Source organism: Myotis daubentonii, chromosome 8 (genome assembly GCF_963259705.1).
Source record: "Myotis daubentonii chromosome 8, mMyoDau2.1, whole genome shotgun sequence".
NCBI lineage: Eukaryota > Metazoa > Chordata > Mammalia > Chiroptera > Vespertilionidae > Myotis > Myotis daubentonii.
In genome coordinates, this window is record NC_081847.1 from 33450984 (window position 1) to 33475027 (window position 24044).

The 24044-nt window shown below is 41.5% G+C and overlaps 1 protein-coding gene across 4 annotated transcripts in view; it reads left to right on the top strand.

The window, feature by feature from the left end:
* Window positions 1-24044, top strand: part of CSNK2A1 (casein kinase 2 alpha 1) — a 66508-nt gene that overhangs the window by 36055 nt on the left and 6409 nt on the right. For 2 of the 4 annotated variants that reach the window (XM_059705808.1, XM_059705806.1), the window contains exons 4-13: window positions 1427-1528; window positions 2043-2093; window positions 3068-3127; window positions 4809-4892; window positions 11660-11770; window positions 15006-15107; window positions 17260-17360; window positions 18506-18654; window positions 19989-20075; window positions 21946-22094. In XM_059705808.1, the coding sequence (XP_059561791.1) occupies window positions 1427-1528; window positions 2043-2093; window positions 3068-3127; window positions 4809-4892; window positions 11660-11770; window positions 15006-15107; window positions 17260-17360; window positions 18506-18654; window positions 19989-20075; window positions 21946-22061 (963 nt within the window). In that variant the 3' untranslated portion in view covers window positions 22062-22094. Of the gene's footprint in view, window positions 1-1426; window positions 1529-2042; window positions 2094-3067; window positions 3128-4808; window positions 4893-11659; window positions 11771-15005; window positions 15108-17259; window positions 17361-18505; window positions 18655-19988; window positions 20076-21945; window positions 23286-24044 lie in introns of those variants that run through there. The other 2 variants (XM_059705805.1, XM_059705807.1) reach the window with 1 other exon arrangement.

Consider the following 24044-nt stretch of genomic DNA (forward strand, 5'->3'; position numbering starts at 1 on the left):
CTAGATTTCAAAGGCTTAGTAAAATAAATATATCTATACTGCTTATTAGTAATTTTTTATATTGATTTACATGTTAAAATAAGATTTTGAATATATTTTGTTAAATATTTTATTAAAATTAATTTTGTCTATTTTCTTTAAATATGTTTTTATTGCTTTTTAGAAAGAGGAAGGGAGAGGGATAGAAACATTGATGAGAGAGAAACATCATCAATCCTGCTCGCCTCCCCCCTCGCCCCCACATACACATACACAGGGGATTGAACCTGCAACCTGGACATGTGCTCTGACCTGGAATTGAACCGGCAGCTTCTTGGTTCCTGGGTCAGTGCTCAACCGCTGAGCTACACCGGCCGGGCTGTTTCTTTATCTTTTTTTAACATGGGTACTAGAACATTGAGAATACACATGTGGTTTGCATTATATTTCTTTTGGACCAGCACTGTTTTAGACTACTTATGAGGAAGGCTTTGTGGAGATGGTGCAGTTGGACCAAATCCCTCCTCAGAAAAATGAAAAAGATTCTGTCCCAGAGAAGATGTGGAAATGATGAGTGAGGACAAAAGAATATGGAAGTATATTAAGGGACTCTGCAGAGTGGTCTTTTTAGAATAGAGAGATGAGTTCATTTATAGGAATACTGGTCATAAGGCTAGCTAGATACTATCCCAGTAATACTCTGAGATCTCATATATGTCACTTGATTCTTATAACAATCTTATGAGATAAGTACTCTTGTTGATCATTTTTCCCAGATGAAGGCTTAGAGAGGTCATGTAACTTACCCATAGGCATACAGCCAGCAGGTCATGAAAGTAGGATTTACATTAGGCATTTTTTACTCCAAGGCCCACATTTAACCCACAAGTTTATGCTGCACAAAGATGGTTTGGCCGTTCTTTTTTTTTTTTTTTTTTTTTTTAATTGTTTCATTGCTTAAAGTATTACAAAGGGTATTACATATGTGTCCTTTTTTTCTCCGATTTGGCCGTTCTTGATGTTGGTACTGTTCCCCCAACCTCTGTTGGGTGTTTATTTATAGATTTAGAGGATGGAATAAAAAAAGTCTGTTTCATTCTAATTGGTAAAAAGATTTTTCAAGATTACCATTTATAGTATTAGTATTACCATTTATAATCCTAGTTTGTATAGTTGTAAAGAGTTAACATTTTAAGACTGATGATTGGAATTAAATGCTAATTCTGCAGAGGTCTAATCTTTGGAATGGAAATCTTTTTTCTTTAAATTCAACATTTGCTAAGTAACCCACAGAATGCCTGTCATAGGGCTAGGAGAAGGGGATTCAGAGATGAATCTGACACATTTCCTTCTTTCAAGGAGCTCATAAATATGTATGTATTACATTATCTGTTGAAATAGCCTGAAATACTTTATTTCACTGATGTTCGAACTTTTACTCTTTCAGCCAGTAAAGAAGAAGAAAATTAAGCGTGAAATAAAGATTTTGGAGAATTTGCGAGGCGGTCCCAACATCATCACACTGGCAGACATTGTAAAAGACCCTGTGGTAAGTATAGTATGTGCTGGCAAGGCCCACCAGGGCTGAGGTGGTGTTTGACTCAGAGCACAGCTGGCCTCTCTCTGTTCCCCGCTCTACTGTTAAGTCCTACTTTAAAAGTGCTTAATCAGTTAATAGCATTTAACTAGTTTGGGTCTTTCTTTCAAAGAGACCTCCACCCACAGACTATTTCTTATTCTTCTAGGATAAGAGACTGATAGCACTGGAAACTGAAATGTGTTAATCCATTTTGCAAACTCAGGTCCGATGCCGATGGGCGATGGGCGCATTGTCGGGCTGCCTAGAGCCTGGTGAGACTTCAGCTCCATGTCTTCTGTTTGAAATCCATCCCAAAAATGACCTAAGTGTGGTGATCAGAGAGGGGGGAGGGCTTGTAGCAATAGAGGGATTCTTACTACTGAGGCGAGGACTGCCAAATTCACCACGTAGCATCCGCAAACATTGTGCTCATTAAAGCTGCCAGGGCTTTTGCTAATGTGTGTTTTCTTTTTCTTTTCCCTAGTCACGAACTCCTGCCTTGGTTTTTGAACATGTAAACAACACAGACTTCAAGGTATAAGATATAACCAATCTTTTCAAGCTGTTGGGTTTTCAGACTACATAGAAAACCTTTTAGGGATATTAGTATTAGAAGAACTTCCTTCCAACTTACTTAAAAGAGCTTTTCATCTTCACAGTGTTAAATTATAAGATAGAAATACTGCTGTACAAACTGCCACTTTCCACATCTTGGCATTTTACACTTCTATTTGTTGTGTGCTCTCTTTAATAACCAAATACATTTACTTTTCACCACCTTTACCATTCATTTAAGTTTCCCCTGATGTCAAACGTAATGAAAGCAATAACACATGTTCAGTCAAGATCTGTCCGTGGGCATTTTACTTTGAAATGGCAGTGTTTAAGGAGGAATGTGTTGTGTATGAAAAGGAAAGTCTTCTTATACCTTAGGATTCCTCTGGGTTAGGGTGGTGTAAATTCTGCTACGACACATACCTCTACAACTGATCTCTGACTTTCCGCCCATCCAGCGGCCTACTTCAAACAATTCTCAGTTCTAGTACAAAAAAAAAATTGGGAGAGGAATAATTCTGTTAAGTTGGCTTGACAGATTTGGCAGCGAGCCATCTGCATGCTCACTGGTGATCTGCAGATGAGGTAGTTTCCTACTAAGGAGGCTGTGTATTTGCCAAAATGCCTTTTTTGAGGTCTGGAGGTAAATGAAAAGCAAACTTAATTGCAAATGTATATCATTGCATATTAGATAAACTGGTATATTCCCAACAGTGAATTTTAGCTTCAGAAATACAAGTTAAGTAATTCTTGACTTTTGCATATAGAGTTAAAGACTCAGCGTATCTCTTTAAAGGGAATGTTATGTTGAAGAAGTAGAGACTGGTGTAGATACAGATCTTGGAATGATGGCAAATGAGCCAAGTCTTGGTTTGAATTACTACAAATGAGGATGAGAAATTGCCTTCCGTTAGCACTATTTCATGGCTCAAATGTTGCATTTGTCTTTAACAGCAATTATACCAGACGTTAACAGACTATGATATTCGGTTTTACATGTATGAGATTCTGAAGGTAAGGGAACTTTGAATACTAAATACTTTTAGATTGATCTTACCTTTGTTAAATAACTCAAATGACTATACAAAAGCTAGTGAATTAACTTTTAAAATATGTTGAAAGAAGGGGCCTTTTCATGTAAGTTTTTAATAAGTTAATAGCATCAGAACTCTTCTGCTAATGTAAAGGGTATGGAATAGGGCAGCCGTGGGCAAACTACGGCCTGTGGGCCAGATCCGGCCCGTTTGAAATGAATAAAACTAAAAAAAAAAAAGACCGTACCCTTTTATGTAATGATGTTTACTTTGAATTTATATTAGTTCACACAAACACTCCATCCATGCTTTTGTTCCGGCCCTCCGGTCCAGTTTAAGAACCCATTGTGGCCCTCGAGTCAAAAAGTTTGCCCACCCCTGGAATAGGGTCTAGTAGGAATATAATTTAGAATCGTTTGGAAAGGGTATTTAGAAGAGAGCTGGGGCCCCATAAATATTTGTAATCTCAATTTCGCTCTTATGAAAGTTAACAGTTAAATTGTTCAAACTTGTAAAAATATCTCCAGATGTGTTGGCTTCTGGTATACTTTATTTCACTTAAAATTGAACAAGTAAAACAAGAAACTTCCTCAGCTGTCAAACAGTCGTTGTTTTAAGATTATATAAATCACTGCTTAGAGATTGCTGATTTAGAGTGGACTTTGACTTCTAAAGTGGGATCACCAAATTATCTTCCTCCTAGTAGTCACAAGATCAACTTTATATATGAGAAAATTGCTAAGAGTTAGCTAAAGTTTCTTATTAAATGAGGGTTGATGTAAAGCCTTTATTTGAACCTTAGAAGTACCTTGACGATGCCAGTAGAGATATTTGATCTTCCCATTGGCTCATGCAGTCTTGTGGCAAGCAGGACTTTGAAGTTAAGGATATGCTGACTAGTCCTAGGAACTATAGGAACTCAAGTTGCCCTTTAAAAAGGACAAGAATTTGGCCAATGACATCAGCTGATCTAAAAGCCAGGATTAGCAAATCCCAAAGGTTGTACCACTCAGTTCACCTTAGTTTGAGTTTGGACATGGTTTTCAAATTAGATTTGATGTCATAAATCAGGAGTTAGCAAGCATCAGTACAGGGATAAACAGTAAAAATGTTGGCCTTGTGTTCCATAGGGTCTTTCTCAAGCTACTACTCAGCTCTGTTGTCGTACGAAAGCGGCTACAGACAACATGCAAATAGGTGTGGCTGTGTTCCAGTAAAATAAACATTCACAAAAGCAGGCATCAGGCAATATATGGGCCATGGACCTCTACTGTAAACACTTAGCTGCTAAGGAATTATTGTTCTTTGAAGAACACTTTGTAGTATAGATCAGTTTTCTTCTTTTGAGGGGCCTATGCTTATGAAAATAATCCAGGCTTTATATAAGGGAGAAAAATTGGAAGTGATGCAATTGGTATCACTTTGGGTCTTTTTGAAAAGAAAGGATATTGTAACAACTGTGTAAGAACAGAACTTGAAGTTCAGAGGCCATGAGTTTGACTTTAGGATCTTGAGCAAGTCTGAGAAATAGCTGTGAGAGTGCTTGTCCTAGGGGTGTTTTGAGACAAGAAAGAAAACTATAGAAGAAAAGTAAAAAGCTTTAACTAGAAAATCACTCTTATGCAAGCTTTTATTTTTGTTTTTACCTATTTCTCTTACAGGCCCTGGATTATTGTCATAGCATGGGAATTATGCACAGAGATGTGAAGCCCCATAATGTCATGATTGATCATGAGCACAGAAAGGTAATGTGATAGACTGACAAATCTTTTCCTGCCTGATAGAGTGAACAGCCCATCTTCAACACTTTATCCCTAGCATCTGTTACAGTCCCTGGTACCTATTAGGCACTTGACACATATTTGGTGAATGAATAAATTAACTAATCAGAATGTTTAAACCTTTATTCATATTCCTAATGATACTATCAAGAAGGACTCCCTGGCCAATGTAATCCAGTGGATAGAGCATTAGCTCCTGCACTAAGGGTCACAGGTTCAATTCCTGGTCATGGGCACGTACGTGGGTTGCAGGTTCCATTCCTGGCGCCAGTCTGGAAGTATGCGGGAGGCAACCAATTGATGTTTTCTCTGTGTGTCTCTCCCTCTCCTGTCTCTCTCCCACTCCCTTCCACTCTCAAAAAAAAAAAAATATCCTCAGGTGAGGATTAACAACAACAAAAAGAATACTGTCAAGAAGGAAACATTAGAATAGTGGGCAAATCAGTTTTGGGCATGGAACACGACTTCTGGTTTTATTTATTGAATAACTAGTATCTGGGAAACTCCTTTCTTGTTTGCTTCCTCTCTCTTACCTGTACAACAGGTATAATAATATTTGCTCTGCATGCCACTAGGTTAATGTGAGAATTAAGTGTGCACAGTTGTGAAATAGATGAAATATTTAGCAAGTACAAGTGCTATTAATGAGAGTTCTACTGAACTCATGCTTTATAATATTTCAGTTTTGTAAGATAACCAAGCGTACCTTTTGTAGGTAGTGATGACTCTCTGTTGTAGACTTTGGAGAGGTACAGGATTTGTTCATTCAACTAAATTTTTTAGGCAGGGGATATATGCTTGAAGCAGATAGTAAAAAATTCTTGTCCATAAGGAGCTTGCCTTTGCAGGTATGCTGGTAGGCCAGAAAGTTAAAAGTGATGTGGAAGAGCAATAAGTCAGGACTAGGAAAGAGCAGGGGATGTTGTGGTTTTAAACAAGGGGTAAAGGGAAGATTTCATTAGGAAGATGACATATTTAAAGAACACTTGAGGGCATCAGCCATGCAACCTTAGGAAGAAGTATGTCCCAGGTAGAGGATGCAAAGTTCTGAGACAAAAATGTGCCTGGTTTGTTGGAATAGTGGCAAGGATATACAGTGGAGACAGGGAGTGGGAGTGGGATGAGAGAGGTAAAGAAAGCCAGGTCATGTAAAACCTTAAATATTGTCAGAACTTTTCTCTAAAGATGCAGAGCTTTTGCAGGGTTTGCGGAAAGGGTGGACAAGCTCTCACTCGGCATTTTTAAAGTTTACTACACATCTATTAGAACAATTTAATAAACAGCACAATACCAAATGCTGGCAAGGATGCAGAAAAATTCAATCTCTCATACATTGTTGGTGGGAATGTAAAGTGGCACAGCCATTTTGGAAATTGCCAGCCTATTGTTTTATAGTTTGTTGGTTTCTTTAAAAGCTAAACAAACAGCGCCAGGTGGAGTGGGTCAGTTGGTTGAGCATCATCCCGTTCACTGGAAGGTTACCGGTTCAATTCCAGGTCAGGGCACATGCCCAGTTTGTGTTTCCAGTCCCCAATGTTTTCTCTCTCACATCGATATTTCTCTCTTTCCCTTCAATTCTCTCTAAAATCAATTTTAAAGAAAAGACATTACAAATAAAAAAGACATATTACAAATACAAATGTGCTGTGTGTAAACAAACATGCTTACCAAACAATCCAGCAGGGTCTTTTATTCCAGAGAAACCAAACCTTAGGTCTGCATAAAAACCTGTATATGAATGCAGCTTTATTCCTAATAGTTGAAAATTAGGCCCTAGCTGGTTTGGCTCAATGGATAGAGCATTGGCCTATAGCCCAAAGGGTCCTGGGTTCGATTCCGGTCAAGGGCAGGTAGCTTGGTTGCAGGCCTCTCCTGGGCCCTGGTCAGGGCACATACAGGAGTCAATCGATGTGTTTCTCTCATATCGATGTTTCTGTCTTTCCCTCAAGACTATTTTTTTTTTTAAAAGAAAATTGGAAGGCTAATGTCCTTCAGTGAGTGAATGTTTAATCAAACAGGTAAATCTATACCATGTAGTCTTATTACTGAATAGTATTACTCAGAAATAAAACGGAATGAACTATTACTGATAATGCAACAACTTGGTTGGATCTCATGCTGAGTGGGGGTAAAAAAGTTGTGCTGATTTTTCCATTTATAATACATTCTCAAAGTCATAGAGCTAGAGAATAGGGGTTGCCAGGGGTTAGAAAGTGGAAAAGTAATAGCAAAAGGGACCTCTGTGATGATGGAATAGTTCTGTATCTTATGGTAGGAGTTACCCGAATCTACACATGATAAAATTACATAGAACTACACACACACACACACGCACACACACACACACACGCATGTAAAACTAGTGAATAATCAGGTCTGTCTGTGGACTGTGCCAATGTCAGTTTCCTGGTTTTGAGTTATACCATTAGGAAATGTAAAGTTGGGTGAAGGGTACACAGAATTCGCAACTTACTATAAATTTATAATAATTTTAAAAATATATGCCTGACCGGTTTGGCTCAGTGGATAGAGCGTCGGCCTGCGAACTGAGGGGTCCCGGGTTCGATTCCGGTCAAGGGCATGTACCTTGGTTGCGGGCACATCCCCAGTGGGGAGTGTGCAGGAGGCAGCTGATCGATGTTTCTCTCTCATCGATGTTTCTAGCTCTCTATCCCTCTCCCTTCCTCTCTGTAAAAAATCAATAAAATATATTTTAAAAATATATATATATAAAGCATTTAAAAGGGATCATTCTGGCCCTAGCCAGTTTGGCTCAGTGGATAGAGCATCAGCCTGTGGACTGAAGGGTCCCAGGTTCAATTCTGGCCAAGGGCATATGCTCAGGTTGTGGGCTCGATCCCCAGTAAGGGGTGTGCAGGAGGCAGCCAATCAATGATACTCTCTCATCGATGTTTCTATCTCTCCCTCTCCCATCCTCCCTGAAATCAATAAAGATATACTTTTAAAAAAATAATAAAAGGGATCATTCTGGTTGTGTAGAGAATAGAGGGCAAGAGTGAAAGCAGCTTGACAAGTTAGAAGAAGAGGCTACTGCAGTACATCAGACAAGAGATGGTAGTGGCATGAACCAGGGCAGTAGCAGTGGAAGTGATGATGGTGGTCAGAATATAAGCCAACAAGATTTGTTGACAGATTAGATGTTGAGTGTAAGGGAGACAAGAGTCCAGGGTGAAGGCAGAGGCTGTGGGAGAAGGGGAATAAATAGGTTTAGCTCTGAGATGTTTGCTAGGTGATCAGAGAGGCAGAGATGGCTGGTAGAAGACATGGGCTTGAGGAGCGGTCGCCAACCTTTTGGACCTCATGAGTGGTCTGTGGACCACCAGTTGGCGACCGCTGAGCTAGAGAGTATAAGTAAGAAACGCTGATATGCTGTGTGTGAAGCCATGGAGCCAGAAATATTCATCTAGGAATACTTGTTGCTAAAAAAAAAAAAAAAAATGCTCAGGGATAGCTCTGAAGCACTTTTTTTAAGGGGTTGGAGAGAAAGACTGTAAAAATAATTATACTTCCCTGGCTGGTTTGGCTCAATGAATAGAGTGTCGGCCTGAGGACTGAGGGGTCCCAGGTTCGATTCCAGTCAAGGGCATGTACCTTGGTTGCGGACACATCCCGGGAGGAGGGGTGTGCAGGAGGTAGCTGATCGATGTTTCTCTCTCATCAATGTTTCTAACTCTCTATCCCTCTCCCTTCCTCTCTGTTAAAAAAAAAAAAAAAAATCAAAATATATATTTTTTTTATTTTATTTTATTTTATTAAATCTTTATTGTTCAGATTATTACATTTGTTCCTCTTTTTTTACCCCCATAGCTCGCCTTCACCCAGTTCCCACCCCACCCTCTGCCCTTACCCCGCCACTGTCCTCATCCCTAGGTGCACAATTTTTGTCCAGTCTCTTCCCGCATCTCCAACACCTCTTTTCCCCCCAAGAATAATGAGTCCATTCCCTTTCTATGTCCCTGATTCTATTATAATCACCAGTTCATTCTGTTCATCAGATTATTTATTCACTTGATTCTTAGATTCACTTGTTGATAGATGCATATTTGTTGTTCATAATTTTTATCTTTACCTTTTTCTTCTTCCTCTTCTTAAAGGATACCTTTCAGCATTTCATATAATACTGGTTTGGTGGTGATGAACTCCTTTAGCTTTTCCTTATCTGTGAAGCTCTTTATCTGACCTTCAATTCTGAATGATAGCTTTGCTGGATAAAGTAATCTTGGTTGCAGGTTCTTGGCATTCATCACTTTGAATATTTCTTGCCACTCCCTTCTGGCCTGCAAAGTTTCTGTTGAGAAATCAGCTGACAGTCGTATGGGTATTCCCTTGTAGGTAACTGAGTTTCTTTCTCTTGCTGCTTTTAATATACTTTCATACCTTTTGTTGTAATTCCCGTTGTTCACCAAAACAACGAAGACACTGTACCTAGTTAACAGTGACAAATTAGTCATACTCTAGTACCAACAATTCAAATCATGCTTATGTTTTACACAATGGGAAAATAAGATTGCCTATTGACTGTGCTAGTACTTTTTCCACTTTCAGGATACATTTTGGTAAAAGGCCATTTTGTATGGGTTTTCTCTTACTTCATTCACTAGTTTAAGTTTAAAAAAATTGGCTCTCAAAAGAAATTTCAATCGTTGTACTGTTGATATTTGGCTCTGTTGACTAATGAGTTGGCCGACCACTGATGTTAGAGCATCATCCTGATATGTCAAGGTTGTGGGTTTCATCCCCAGTCATAGCACATAAAAGAAGCAACCAATGAATGCATAAATAAGTGGAACAATAAATTTATCCCTCCCCTTCTCTCCCTCTTTTTCAGCCCCCCCCCCAAAAAAAAAAATATTTTTAAAGATTTGTGGGTTCTATTAAAGCAGGATATCTGAGGTTCAGGGAGGGACTAAAGGCAATGGTTGGTCGTACTTGATAATTAGAAAAGACTTCAGTGAGGACCTAACTTAACCAATAGGAGTCTAGGAAAAGCCTAGACATTCTACTCAGCTGAGCAGTTTAAGAAATTTGCAGAAACCACAAAATGAAATTGTCTTTCAGTGGGTTAACCTGGAGCACAAGAATTAAGTCATGAGAACTATCTGTCAAGCTAAACAGGGTTTTCCAAAAAGTTCGATTTTCATTTTAAATACAGGGGTTGGCAAAACTAGGTTTACAGTTGTGGGTATGTGAATCACAGTTTATTTCTGTATTATTTATTCTTGTATTAAATTTTTCCATATGAAAACTGTAAATCTACTTTTGACGTTCCCCCTTCCACCCACACCCCGTATAATAGGTAGGGGTTTTAATTTAAAGTGATATGGGTGGTATCTTCCTATATAATAAAAGGCTAATATGCAAATTGACCAAACAATGATTGACCAATCACTATGATGCTTACTGACCACCAGGAGTCAGACGCTCAATTCAAGAGCTGCCCCCTGGTGGTCAGTGCATTCTCACAAGGGGAGCACCACTCAGCCAGAAGCCGGGCTCATGGCTGGTGAGCGCAGCAGCAGTGGCAGGACCTCTCCCGCCTCCACGGCAGCGCTAAGGATGTCTGACTCACATGTGTTGGACATCCCCCAAGGGCTCCCGAACCGTGAGAGGGTACAGGCCGGGCTGAGGGACGACCCCACCCCCCAAGTGCACAAATTTCGTGCACAGGGCCTCTTGTCTATGTATATAAAAGCCTAACTGGCCGTTACGATGGAACAGCTGGTCACAATGACCACCAGGGGGCAGACGCTTAACACAGGAGCTGCTGCAGGCCCCCATCACCCAATTGGGGCAGGGCTCTGGGTTGGGATGGGGAACTGGGGGGGTGGGTGGCAGCAACCAACCTCCTGTGGCACCTGGGCAGGGGGCTTCGACCTCTCGCCAGCTACCTGGGGGCAGGGTTGACAGAGGTGCAGTGAGAATGTGGGATGTCCGCTAAGCTTGCTTGAACTCCCCCTGCTACCCTCCCCTGGGATGCCAGGGCTCGGGCACTGGGGAAGTCCCCGCTCTCAGGCTCTGGGCACCCATGAGGAGCCCGCCCTGCACCCGCGCAGCCTCTTCCTGGTGAGCCATGCCACAGAGGCCAGTCAGGCTCCCCATGGTTTCGCGCAGGAGCCGGTCTGCGAGGCCGGCCAAAGGAGAGCGCACTGCCCACCCACCTTCTGTGTGGCACCACTGGGCGGCCCAGAGGCCCACGCTACGCCCCGGCCCATGGCGTCTGGGCATGCTCACTGCATCTTCACGTAGGGACTTGGGCACTGTGACTCAGGTGAAGGAGGGTGCACAGGGGCCTGGTGGCCCAGGTGCTGCCCAGGACCCAAAGGTCAGCTGGGACCTGCTCTTCCACGCCAGACACTCGCACTTCAATCGCCAATTGGGCCTAGGGACCGCACCTATGCATGAATGTCGTGCACTGGGCCTCTAGTTTTTAAGAGTACCCTAAAGGCAATGTAGCAGTGGTTCTCAACTTACCTAATGCCGCGACCCTTTAATACAGTTCCTCATGTTGTGGTTACCCCCAACCATAAAATTGTTTTTGTTGCTACTTCATAACTGTAATTTTGCTACTGTTATGAATTGTAATGTAAATATCTGATATGCAGAATGTATTTTCATTGTTCACAACCCACAGGTTGAGAACTGCTGCAATGTACGGAATAGCTTGGAAAATAAAGTCCTTATGATTTATTCTCTCTTTTTTTTTCTTTCAGCTACGGCTAATAGACTGGGGTTTAGCTGAATTTTACCATCCTGGCCAAGAATATAATGTCCGAGTTGCTTCTCGATACTTCAAAGGTCCTGAGCTACTTGTAGACTATCAGGTGAGAAGAGAACGGCAAGTAAAATTTCTGTCTTAGCTCTGGTCAGTGTCGCTGAGTAATTATAGCGTCAGCCCAAAACCAAAGGGTGGCATGTTTGATTCCTGGTCAAGGGAACTTACCTGGGTTGCAGGTTTGATCCCTAGCCCAGGTCAAGGCATGTGCAAGAAGCAACTAATCAGTGTGTGTGTGTGTGTGTGTATGTGTGTGTGTGTGTGTGTGTGTGTCTTTTTCTCCGCCCCTCCCTCCCTTCCACTCTCTCTAAAATGGAAAAAAATATCCTCAAGTGAGAATTAACAAGAAAGTTTCTGTTCTATGCTTACTTTGTACATAATTTGCAAAAATTCTCATTTTGAGTAGGTTACTTATACATGTCCATGGCTGTCCCTTTTATACAAATGTAAAATATGAATTACCTCAGTTCATCTACTGTGATTTATGTTTTTATTCTCATAATGTCCATAGAATATGAATAGATCTTCATTTGATCCTAACTGAAGAAAAAGTACACCAAAGATAACCTTTTCTATTTAGAAACTCCAGAGAATAGGTTTAACCAACCTAAGGACTAAACTAAAAAATGCTCTCAAGATTTTCATAAATTGTATCTATCTACACTAATAAAAGACAAAGATGCTAATTGACTGTACCTTCACTATGCCCTAGCTACGCCCACCAGCCAATCAGAGTGACTATATGCAAATTAACCCAACCAAGATGACAGCCGGCAGCCACGGAGCTGGAGCAAGCAGGAGGCTTGGTTGCCCAGGCGATGGAGGAAGCCAAGCTTCCCTCCTGCCCTGAGCTGGCTGTGGCCTCTGCTCATGGCAACAAAGTTTCAATTATAGAAGATAAATAAAGCCCAGATACTTGCTTCCAGCCAGCCTCCACTGGGAGATTGGGTGGCTGGGGGCCGTGGCCAGTCTGCATACAGCCATCAGCCCCTCACACAGGCTGACCACACCCTCATGGGGTGAGGAGCCCCGCTGGGGGGCTTAGCCAGCCTGCAAACAACCATCAGCCCCTCACCCAGGCTGGCCAGGGACCCCAGCAGGACCCCCCTCCCTGAAGGGGGTGTGGCCAGCCTGAAAATGGCCCTGAGCCCCTCACCCAGGCTGGCGAGGCACCCCAATGGGACCCCACCCTGATCCAGGACACCCTTCAGGGCAAACCAGCTGTCCCCCACTCATACACCAGGACTCTATCCTATTTAATAAAAGGGTAATATGCAAATTGACCCTAACAGCAGAATGACTGGGAATGACTGGTCACTATGACACACTGACCACCAGCGGGCAGATGCTCAATGCAGGAGCTTTCCCCTGGTGGTAGGTGCGCTCCCACAGGGGGAGCTCTGCTCAGCCACTAGCCAGACTGATGGCTGCCAATACAGCAGTGGTGGTGGGAGCCTCTCCCACCTCCTCAGCAGCGCTAAGGATGTCCAACTGCAGCTTAGGCCTGCTCCCCACTTGTAAGTGGACATCCCCCAAGGGCTCCCAGGCTGCCAGAGGGATGTCTGACTGCCAGCTTAGGCCCAATCCCCCATGGAGAGGGCCTAAGCCAGCAGGTGGTCATTCCCCCGAGGGGTCCCAGACTGCGAGAGGGCACAGGTCAGGATGAGGGACCCCCCCCCCCCAGGTGCAAATTTTTGTGCACCTGGCCTCTGGTATATATATAAAAACCCAGCAACCAGAACACCAGAATGACTGGAACCACCGGTAGCTATGACGCCCACTGCAGCTGGCCAACCGGCCTGATAGGGAGTGGGGCCAGCCTGCCAACCACCAGTGGCCCCTTCTAGTGGTTGGCAAACTGCGGTTTGTGAGGCACATGCAGCTCTTTGGCCCCTTGAGTGTGGCTCTTCCACAAAATACCGACTTCTGCATATGTGCCACAAAGTTTCAGTTGCACTGTACGTGTGCACCCGCACGTGGTTTGTAGAAGAGCCACACTCAAGGGGCCAAAGAGCCGCATGTGGCTTGCGAGCCGCAGTTTGCCGACCACTGCCTTAGCCGGCCCCACCCCTGATCGGCCCCCATCCGGGTGGGCCAGCTGGACCCCACCTGTGCACGAATTCGTGACCAGGCCTCTAGTTCTATATATAAAGACCTTCCCTTTACTAAAAAAGCACTCTTCTAGACTGGACAAAAATCGTGCACCTATGGATGAGGACAGTGGGTGGGGAGTGAGGGTGGAGGGTGGGGTAGGAACTGGAAGGAGGGGAGTTATGGGGGGGAAAAAAGAGGAACAAATGTAATAATCTGAACAATAAAGATTTAATTTAAAAAAAAAAAAAGCCCTCTTCTCACAGAAACAAAATCCTTGGGAGTACCTTTCATGCCCAGTCTTCCCAGATGTTATCAGATACCTTAAAAAGTTAAGACTGTCCTAGAAATTATTTTTCTAGGATCTTGAGGATATAACCCTGAGTTTGAACATTTTGTGCATAAAAATATTCTTTCTTTTTTTTTAAATATATTTTATTGATTTTTTTACAGAGAGAAAGGGAGAGGGATAGAGAGTTAGAAACATCGATGAGGGAGAAACATCGATCAGCTGCCTCCTGCACACTCCCCACTGGGGATGTGCCTGCAACCAAGGCACATGCCCTTGACCAGAATCGAACCCGGGACCCATGAGTCCACAGGCCAATGCTCTATCCACTGAGCCAAACCGTTTAGGGCAAAATATTCTTTCTTTTAAAAAAAAAAAAGTATTGCTTTTTTTGAGAAATATTGATTTTTGTTCCACTTATTCATGCACTCAGTGATTGATTCTTATATGTGCCCTGACTGGGGATTGAACCCACAACCTTGGCATATCAGGATGATGCTATAATCAACTAAGCAACCTGACCAGGGCCAAAAATATTCTTTATGATATTATTTATAATTATTTGTATTATTAAATAAAACATCCTATTATAGGGAAATTAAAGATTACATTCTGAAACATTTATGCAATAAAACAATGTTAACATCAAAAGGTTTCCAGAGGCTAACAACTTGAGATGTTTTTATGTGAGTGAAAAAGGTAATACAAGATAGTATGTACAGATTGTTTTAAAATGGGGGAAATGCATAGAAGAAAAAATTGAAAAAATATATATAAAGATGTTATTGGTTTTTGGACATTTTAGTGATCTTTTTTTAAAATAGTAATTTTTTATTTGGAAAGTACAAGATAATTTATTCTTATTTCATTTATAACTTAACTTTTTTTTTTAACTTCAATGCAGATGTACGATTATAGTTTGGATATGTGGAGTTTGGGCTGTATGCTGGCAAGTATGATTTTTCGGAAGGAGCCATTTTTTCATGGACATGACAATTACGATCAGGTGATACATGTTGTTCTCATTAGGCAACTTACTGGGCTAACCTAGTGATGATGAGATCTAGCTACTTAGTAGAAACTGTGGTGGATTTTGCTAAAATATAGATGCCCGTCCCAATCTTTTAGAGTGAGACCCTAGAATAATGTTCAATTCATGGCTTATTCAGTCAGCCCAACATTGATCCTCATATCGGTGTTTTGGGAGCTACCGTCTAGCCTTTTGAAATCACTGAGTATTCCCCCTAGTCTTTTGATTTGTTTGCTTGTTTTATTGTAAATTATACATGTAAAATAGGACATTACCTTAGAATCCTTTAATGTGAGTTTTCACTAAAGTTGGGAATATTTTCTTCAACATGTTGATTTATATTTGGTATTTCTATGATCCTTTTGTCTCTTTTTTAATATATTTTTATTTATTTTAGGAAGAGAGAGGGAGAGAGATAGAAACATTACTGATGAGAGAGAATCATTGATTAGCTGCCTCCTGCACACCCCCCACTGGGGGCCGAACCCGCAACCCTGGATATGTGCCCTTGACCGGAATCGAACCTGGGACCCTTTGGTCCACAAGCCAACGCTCTATTCACTGAACCAAACCAGCTACGGCTTCTTTTGTATCTTTATATGGATTGAGTTGGTGTATGTCAGAAATATAGACAATGTTTTTTAAACTAGCTCCACTTCCCCTTGAAGATCAGTTAAAATCAACAAGTCTTTATGAGGCGCCATGCAGTGTTGGGGAAGACTTCTTTTTTCTTTTTTAATATATTTTATTGATTTTTCACAGAGATGAAGGGAGAGGGATAGAGAGTTAGAAACATCGATGAGAGAGAAACATCGATCAGCTACCTCCTGCACACTCTCTATGGTGGATGTGCCCACAACCAAGGTATATGCCCTTCACTGGAATTGAACCTGGGACCCTTGAGTCCGCAGGCTGACGCTCTATCCACTGAGCCAAATCAGTTAGGGCTTTCTTTTCTTTTCTTTTCTTTTCTTTTCTTTTCTTTTCTTTTCTTTTCTTTTCTTTTCCTTTCTTTCTTTCTTTCTTTCTTTCTTTCTTTCTTTCTTTCTTTCTTTCTTTCTTTCTTCTTTCTCTCTTTCTTTTCTTCTTTCTCTCTTTCCTTTCTCTCTCTCTTTCTTTCTCTCTCTTTCTCTCTTTCTTTCCTTTCTCTCTCTCTTTCTTTCTCTCTTTCTCTCCTTTCTCTCTCTCTTTCTTTCTCTCTCTCTCTTTCTCTCTCTCTTTCTTTCTTTCTCTCTTTCTTTCTCTCTTTCTTTCTCTCTTTCCTTTCTCTCTTTCTTTCTCTCTCTTTCTCTCTCTTTCTCTCTTTCTTTCTCTCTCTCTTTTTCTTTCTCTCTTTCTTTTCTTCTTTCTCTCTTTCTTTCCTTTCTCTCTCTCTTTCTTTCTCTCTCTTTCTCTCTTTCTTTCCTTTCTCTCTCTCTTTCTTTCTCTCTCTTTCTCTCTTTCTTTCTTAAGTTTAGTCTAGCCCTGGCCTAAACTTGTGGCTGAGTGGTTGAGCGTCCATCCAGGCACTAAGAGGTCACTGGTTCAATTTCCAGTCAGGGCACATGCTGGATTTGGGGCTCAATCCAAACCCAGGGGGTATGCAAGAGGCAATTGATCAATAATGTTTCTCTCATCGGTGTTTCTATCTCTCCCTTCCCCTTCCTCTTTCTATAAAGAGTCAATAAAAGTACTAAGAAAAAAGATTAGTCCAGCCTCTCAAAGAGTTCATAGTCTAGTTAGGGAATCAAACATACAAGGAAATAAGTTACAGTTATAAATGTCAGAATAGAAACAGACAAGGTACAAAAGGCAGTTGTGGAAGGGGAGTTTCCCAAAAGAAATGACACCCTTAGCTGGGTTGTGAGGGTACAAACCTAAGACTTCATCTGGGAGACGTTTCAAGGGAAAGGAACCCGGTTATATCATTGTTTGTTTTTTCTTTTTTTACACCATCACATTGAGTTCTGATTTAGAGAATTTTATGTGGAAATTATTCCTACGCAACACAGAAATCTGAAGTAAATTGAGTGTATGTTCATACCTTGTAGCCACGATGATCCCTTGCTGTTAATCCAATCATGGATGTTTGTTGATTTAATCTTGTAACATGATTGTTGTGTGGGTTTTTGTCTTTCTTCAATCCTAGTTGGTGAGGATAGCCAAGGTTCTGGGGACAGAAGATTTATATGACTATATTGACAAATACAACATTGAATTAGATCCACGTTTCAATGATATCTTGGGCAGGTGAGTCATAAAACAAAATCTATGCATCAAAAAATAGTTATGACCCTGGCCAGTGTGGCTCAGTTGGTTTGGCATCATCCTGTGCACTGAAAGGTTGCCGGTTTGATTACTGGTCAGGGCACATACCAGATTGCAGGCTTGATTCCCTGGTGGGGGGCGTACAGGAGGCAGGTGATCAATGTTTTGTTCTCACATTGATGTTTCTCTCCCTCTCACTTTCTCTCTCTAAAAACCAATAAAATATATTTCTTTAAAACTATTTAAAAAAAATAGTTACATCCTCTTTGCCAGCACTGCTAAAGCATCACTGGTCCTGTACTACAGGGTGCTGCTTGGGTGATCCTGTGATAAAATCACTGGATTGACTGGCAGTTTTCCCAAATTCACTTACAGGACAGGTGTGGAGATTATTGTCAGAGGATTCCTGTAAAAGTAATGAAATGTAGATTCTAATAGAAGGGCTATAGTTGACTTAGCTTCTCCAAATGACAAAACCCTCTACAGCGGTTCTCAACCTTTGGGTCGCGACCCCTTTGGCGGTCGAACGACCCTTTCACAGGGGTCGCCTAAGACCATCCTGCATATCCGATATTTACATTACGATTCATAACAGTAGCAACATTACAGTTATGAAGTAGCAACAAAAATAATTTTATGGTTGGGGGTCACCACAACATGAGGAACTGTATTAAAGGGCCAGAAGGTTGAGAACCACTGCAAGAGAAATAAATAGTAATTGGAAATGTATGTTTTAAGACTAATGTGCAGACAGACAGTGAACAGACTCTGAAAATAGTGGCTAGATGCCAGGAATGTGTGAGGGGATGGGAAAGAGGCCTGGTTAGACCAGCCACCTGACCCTCCTTGCTGTGCAGAAGTATTCAGTATTGTAAAGGAACATGAATTATGGTTTATAAAATTGTGAGCACCCAGATTTCTCTTTTGTGCAACACTGCTGTTTTCAGCCCCTCCGGTTAGCTTGGTTGTCTCCCCAGTGACAGAGTGCTATAAAACTGCTCTCTTGAGTTTTGATTTCTTTTTGCTAGTGTCTGGGCTCCTAATCACTAAGGAAAATTTAGGAGTGAAATAAATGTTGGGCTTCTCTGCCCCTTGTTCATTTCTCATTACCCCTTTTGGCTCTGCAGACACTCCCGTAAGCGATGGGAACGCTTTGTCCACAGTGAAAACCAGCACCTTGTCAGCCCTGAGGCCTTGGATTTCCTGGACAAGCTGCTGCGATATGACCACCAGTCACGGCTCACTGCAAGAGAAGCCATGGAACACCCCTATTTCTGTGAGTCCAACTGTTCAATCCATAGAGCCTGTGCAGGCCTGCCCAGCAGACTGTACAAGACAAAGGAAAATATATGCTGTGAAGAAAACTGTGGACCCATGGTCCCGCCAGAAGAGAGTTGGAATCCCAGCTCTGCTTAGCCTATGGCAAAGTTATTTCACCCACAGTGAGTCTTGTTTTCTTCAAATGAGGACAGTGATGGCAACTGTCTTACAGAATTGTTGGAAGGATTCTTGTCTGACAGTACTTAATACATGATTGTTCCTAAAAAAACTGCTTTTCTTACTGTGTTAGTAACATTTCTCAGAGGTTAGCTAATAATGAACTAGAGGCCCAGTGCATGGATTCCTGTACCGGCGGGTGGGGTCCCTCCACCTGGCCTGTGGGGATCGGGCCAAAACTGGCTCTCCAACATCCCCCGAGGGGTCCCGGATTGCGAGAGGACGCTTCTCTGGTGACGCACCCCAGAACCAGGCTCCCTCCTCTCTGGTTCCAGGTGTGTCACTCTAGAGCCGAGCTGCCAAGTCACCACAGCTTGCAGCTCCTGCGTTGAGCATCTGCCTCCTGGTGGTCAGTTCACGTCATAGCTACTGGTTGGACGGTCGGATGGTCGCTTAGGCTTTTATATAGATAGCCCTAAATCTGCCCTGTTTCTGGTTATAATTTATTGGAGAGCCAAGGAAGCTTCAAAATATTAACTGTATGAACACTTTGACTTAGGTTTGTGATATAGCTAACTGTGCTGTCCTGGGTGAAAATGTCAATTAGTCAGTTAGACCCACTCCATCTCCACTGTGATGTTAGCTTCATCATTGGATTATTCCTTGGAGTGTTGGAGTGGTTTTGTAGTGAACTGATTATGCGGTTGCCCAGTCTCCTGTATCTGAAGAAGAATGACCTGAAGTCTATGGTAATAGCACTAATCTGCACAAGCTATAACTTTGGCCTATTTGGTACCATGCTTAACCACTTGAGTTGTGGGTTGCAATAAGATCATTTTACTCTGCTAATATATCACTCTAGGCTAGATTAGATTGTATTATCTTATTCAACCCTAACAGGATCAGTTTTGTTTTAAATTAGATCTACCATGGATAATTACCTCATCTTCCTACCATTTAATTTTAGAGGTTGCCTTTACTAGTTTGACAGGAAAGATAATTCTATTTTCTATTACTTATCTAATTCATGGGGAAGACAAGGCATTTGCCACCTTAAGTTCTTCTGGGAATTATATGGAATATAAATAAGATTGAAAGCATGAACGTGACTGCTTTTAAGATCATTAGTAATCGTTAAGCATAATAGAACTTAACATTTTTGTCTTTTTCTAGACACTGTTGTGAAGGACCAGGCTCGAATGGGCTCATCTAGCATGCCAGGAGGCAGTACGCCTGTCAGCAGCGCCAATATGATGACAGGTCAGTTCATTAGTGAATTTTTCTTTTCTTTTTTTAAAGCAGTAGAAGTCAATTATTCTTCCTTATTTGTGTTTTTGTGGCCTGATTTGGTCCCTGTTGTGACCTGATTTCTTGTGAACCTCCTCTTCTCTCTGTTATGATTACCTTATTGATATTGATATACTAACCTGTGCAGCTCTCTCCACTAGGCTTCAGGATGCTTTTGACATCTGATATACCTCAGTGACACTACTTTGAGTAGGCTATCAACAGGCTCTTCTAGGAATCCCCAAGTGTGTCAGAGGGACATGAATGTCCCAACAAGCCATGAAAAATAAAAGGTGATCCTTTTATCTCACAGTTTAGAGTGACAGTAGTTGACATGGTCCTCAGAAATGAGATTAAGAAATTGGGGAGATTCGACTCCTGGTGTGGGAACCAAAAAAAAAAAAAAGAAAGAAATTGGGGAGAGAAGATATGGGGTTTGCACATGGGGTGTATATTAGTAAAAGAATGGTTCTTTGATTTTTTTCCCCCCGAAGCAATTACCATGTACCTAATAAATTGTAAATATATGAAATTATTTTTCCGTATTGTTGAATCACTACGATTTAGAGCAAATTTTTGTACAGAGTACACAATTATTCTAAAGAAATTATAGGCCCATATTGTGAGAATTATACATATAGGCAGACCCACGTGGGTACACTTGTAGTGAGGTCCTTGACTCAGACACCCTCAAAGAATTACTGTTAATGAGCTAGCTGCCTTCTAGAATTTATCACCTGGGAATCTTGCCTATGTGCAAAATGATGCATGTCCGAGGTCGTAGCCTTATTTGTAATAGCAAGATACTGAAAACAGCTCTCAAATGAATTATGGGAACTGTCAAATGAATTATGGGACATCCATTCAGTGGAATGCTATGCAGCCAGAGAAAAGAATGAGTGTTTCGTGTTCTTTTCTAGCTCCAACTCCAAGATAATGTGAAAATAAAATAAGCAAGGTGCAGAGCCATGTCCAAGACCAGGAGTGGGCAAAAGTATATAGAGTATATATGGTATCCATATGAATATTCTGATAAAATTGTGTTAATGTACATGCATAAAATACTTCTAGAAGGATATACTCCAGAAATGGTGCCATAGTGACAGGGCAGGGGAGGTTTATTCACTGTATATTCTTTTGAACTTCCTCAAATAAAGTTTTAGCTTAGAGGTGGGACGTGCGCCTTTCCCCACTAAAAATAACTTTTTTTTTTAAATTTTAGCTGGCAGTGTGATATAAGCACATGAGTTTTTACTCTAGCCCTCTGCTGTTCAGTATGGTGGTGACTAGCCACAGGTGGCTATTTAAATTAAGCAAAATTTAATAAATGTTAAAAAAAAAAAAACAGTTTCGTAGTTACCCTAGCCACATTTCAGGTGCTCAGTAGCTACATGTGGTTAGTGGCCACTAGGTTAGCACAGATTATAGAACAGGAAATTTGCACAGTGCCGCCATAGCTAGGCCTGGGTTGAAACCCAAGCATAGTTGCCAACTTTACTAGCTGTTTACCTTTGGTCAAACTGCTTAAACTCTCCAAGCATGGATTTCTTTACCTCCTAAGTTAATTAGAACTTGCCATTTTAATTTGTGAGGATTTAATTTGAAATCAGTTTAATTTGTAAAAATCTGGCAAAGGAGATGCCTTTAATAAAGAAAATTTTTTTGTGTGTGGAATATAATGAACAACATAAACTGATGAACAAGAATAGATCCAGAGACATAGATGTATCGAACAGACCAAGAGAATTATTTGTGTGTCACTTTTGTGATAGGGGCTATGGAAACTGGTGACTAAGATTTCCATGGTTGGTGTCTCTGACTTACCCTCATCTGTTTCTTTCAGGGATTTCTTCAGTGCCAACCCCTTCACCCCTCGGACCTCTGGCAGGCTCACCAGTGATTGCTGCTGCCAACCCCCTCGGGATGCCTGTTCCGGCTGCCGCTGGCGCTCAGCAATAAAGGCCCCTTCTATCTCCTGAGGCCTGAGCAGAGGTGGGGGAGTCCACTCTCTCCTTGATGCAGCTTGCGCCTGGCGGGGAGGGTGAAATACTTAAGAAGCACCGTGTCTGAACCGTTGCTTATGGATTTATAGTAGTTCAGTCATAAAAAAAGAATTACAATAGGCTGATTTTCTTTTTTTTTTTTCTTTCTTTCTTTTTTTTTAACTCGAACTTTTCATAACTCAGGGGATTCCCTGAAAAATTACCTGCAAGTGGAATATTTCACGGACAAATTTTTTTCTCCCCTTCCAAATTCAGTTCCTCATCACTAAAACACAGAGACAAACCAGCCTCAATTCCTGCTGCTGCATTTGGGTGGAGATTTCTTCCCATGCCATTGTTCACCCACCATCCCACACTTTGGGGCAGGGGGCTTGTATCTCATGCTCTTTTCCAGAGATTACAAAAATGTAGCTTCTTCAAGGGAGGTGGGAAGGAAGGAGGGTGGACCCAACCTATAAAAGCAGTGTACTGCTCGTCATTTACATCACTTTATTCCCAAAGTGCTTCAGTGGGGTTATCCTGGTGAATCTAGTGGAAATATGTCTTAGTTATAGTTACATTGAGATGCTGAAAAATCTACCCGAAGTGCTGACAGGTCCTGAAAATTTCTGTTCAGTCTGAATCATGTCTTACTGACCTGACCCTAAATCCAACTCACTTATAAGTTTAGTTTAAAACTTCAATAACCTTCCCTCCCAGGCTCTTTACCTTGGTCCTCTCCCCTCTTGTCTCCCAGCATACTCTATAGTTGGAAGGAGACTTGGCCATTTTGAATTCAGTTAGCTACTGGGTATAATTTATTGCTTTTTACAAAAGAAAAAAAATATTATCTATATAGGTTTTATGTTAAGAACGCTTTAAGAGCTAATGGGAGATGTGGCCACACTTTCATTTTAAGCTTTCCACTTTCTTTCCCTCCTATCTTCCCCTTTCTTCACATGCCATTCAGTGAGAAGGCCTGCCCCTCAGTCTTGTAAATGTATCTGAGAGGTAGGAGCAGAACCACTGTCTCCAGTGAAACTGAAATGGTAGACCTGTAATTGTGGGGAAACTATAAACTCTTGTTACAGCCCTGCCACCCTTTGCTGTGTGTATATATATAATACTTTGTCCTTCATATGTGAAAGATCCAGTGTTGGAATTCTTTGGTGTAAATAAACGTTTGGTTTTATTTATCAAGGTTAGATTTAAGTTCCCTGTGTAAAGGTCTCGCTGGGTGGGTGTCTCACGTTCACATCTGAGGGGCCTGCAGCCCTGTACCGTGGAGGCTTCCTAAGGCCACCATTTTTATACACCCCTCATTTGACCCATGGTACCGGGCAGGGCAGAGAGGCCTTAAAAAAGCACCACAAGCCAAAGCGTCTCTGGGGATTAAGGATCCTTTGCCATAAAATTCACTTTGTGTCTCAGCAGTGCAGGGATTGGGGATGGAAAAGTCGCCAGTTTTGTGTGTTTGTGTGTATGTAAAGTGGATTTTCCACTGTAATCCAACCACCTAAGTTTATCAGGTGCTTCACTGAGGAAGCCTAGTTTTTTAAGCACAATAGCAAAACCATCAGCTCTGTATCTTCTGTTAATTTAATTACAGTAGCTGCTTGTGGGGACTAGGAAAAATTCTTCCAACATATTTTAAGGCCTAAAATCTTAGTTCCCCATTCTCCTACCTTTATAGATTCATAAGCCTTTCTCATCTGGGCATCATAGATAAATGTAATTATTTGAGGAGTTGAATCTAATGAACTTATCTAACTTTGTAACCCAAATTGGCTCTAGTAACTTACTTTATCAAGGTGATGGCTTTAGTGAGTATAATGATGAACTTTAGAGAAAGCTAAAGCCTCCTTGTGTAATGCTTCTCAACCACAGGGAGAACTCTGTGTGGCAGGTGGTTTTCTTTCTTGTGGCCACTTACAGTGGATATTTATTGTTCTTGACCCTT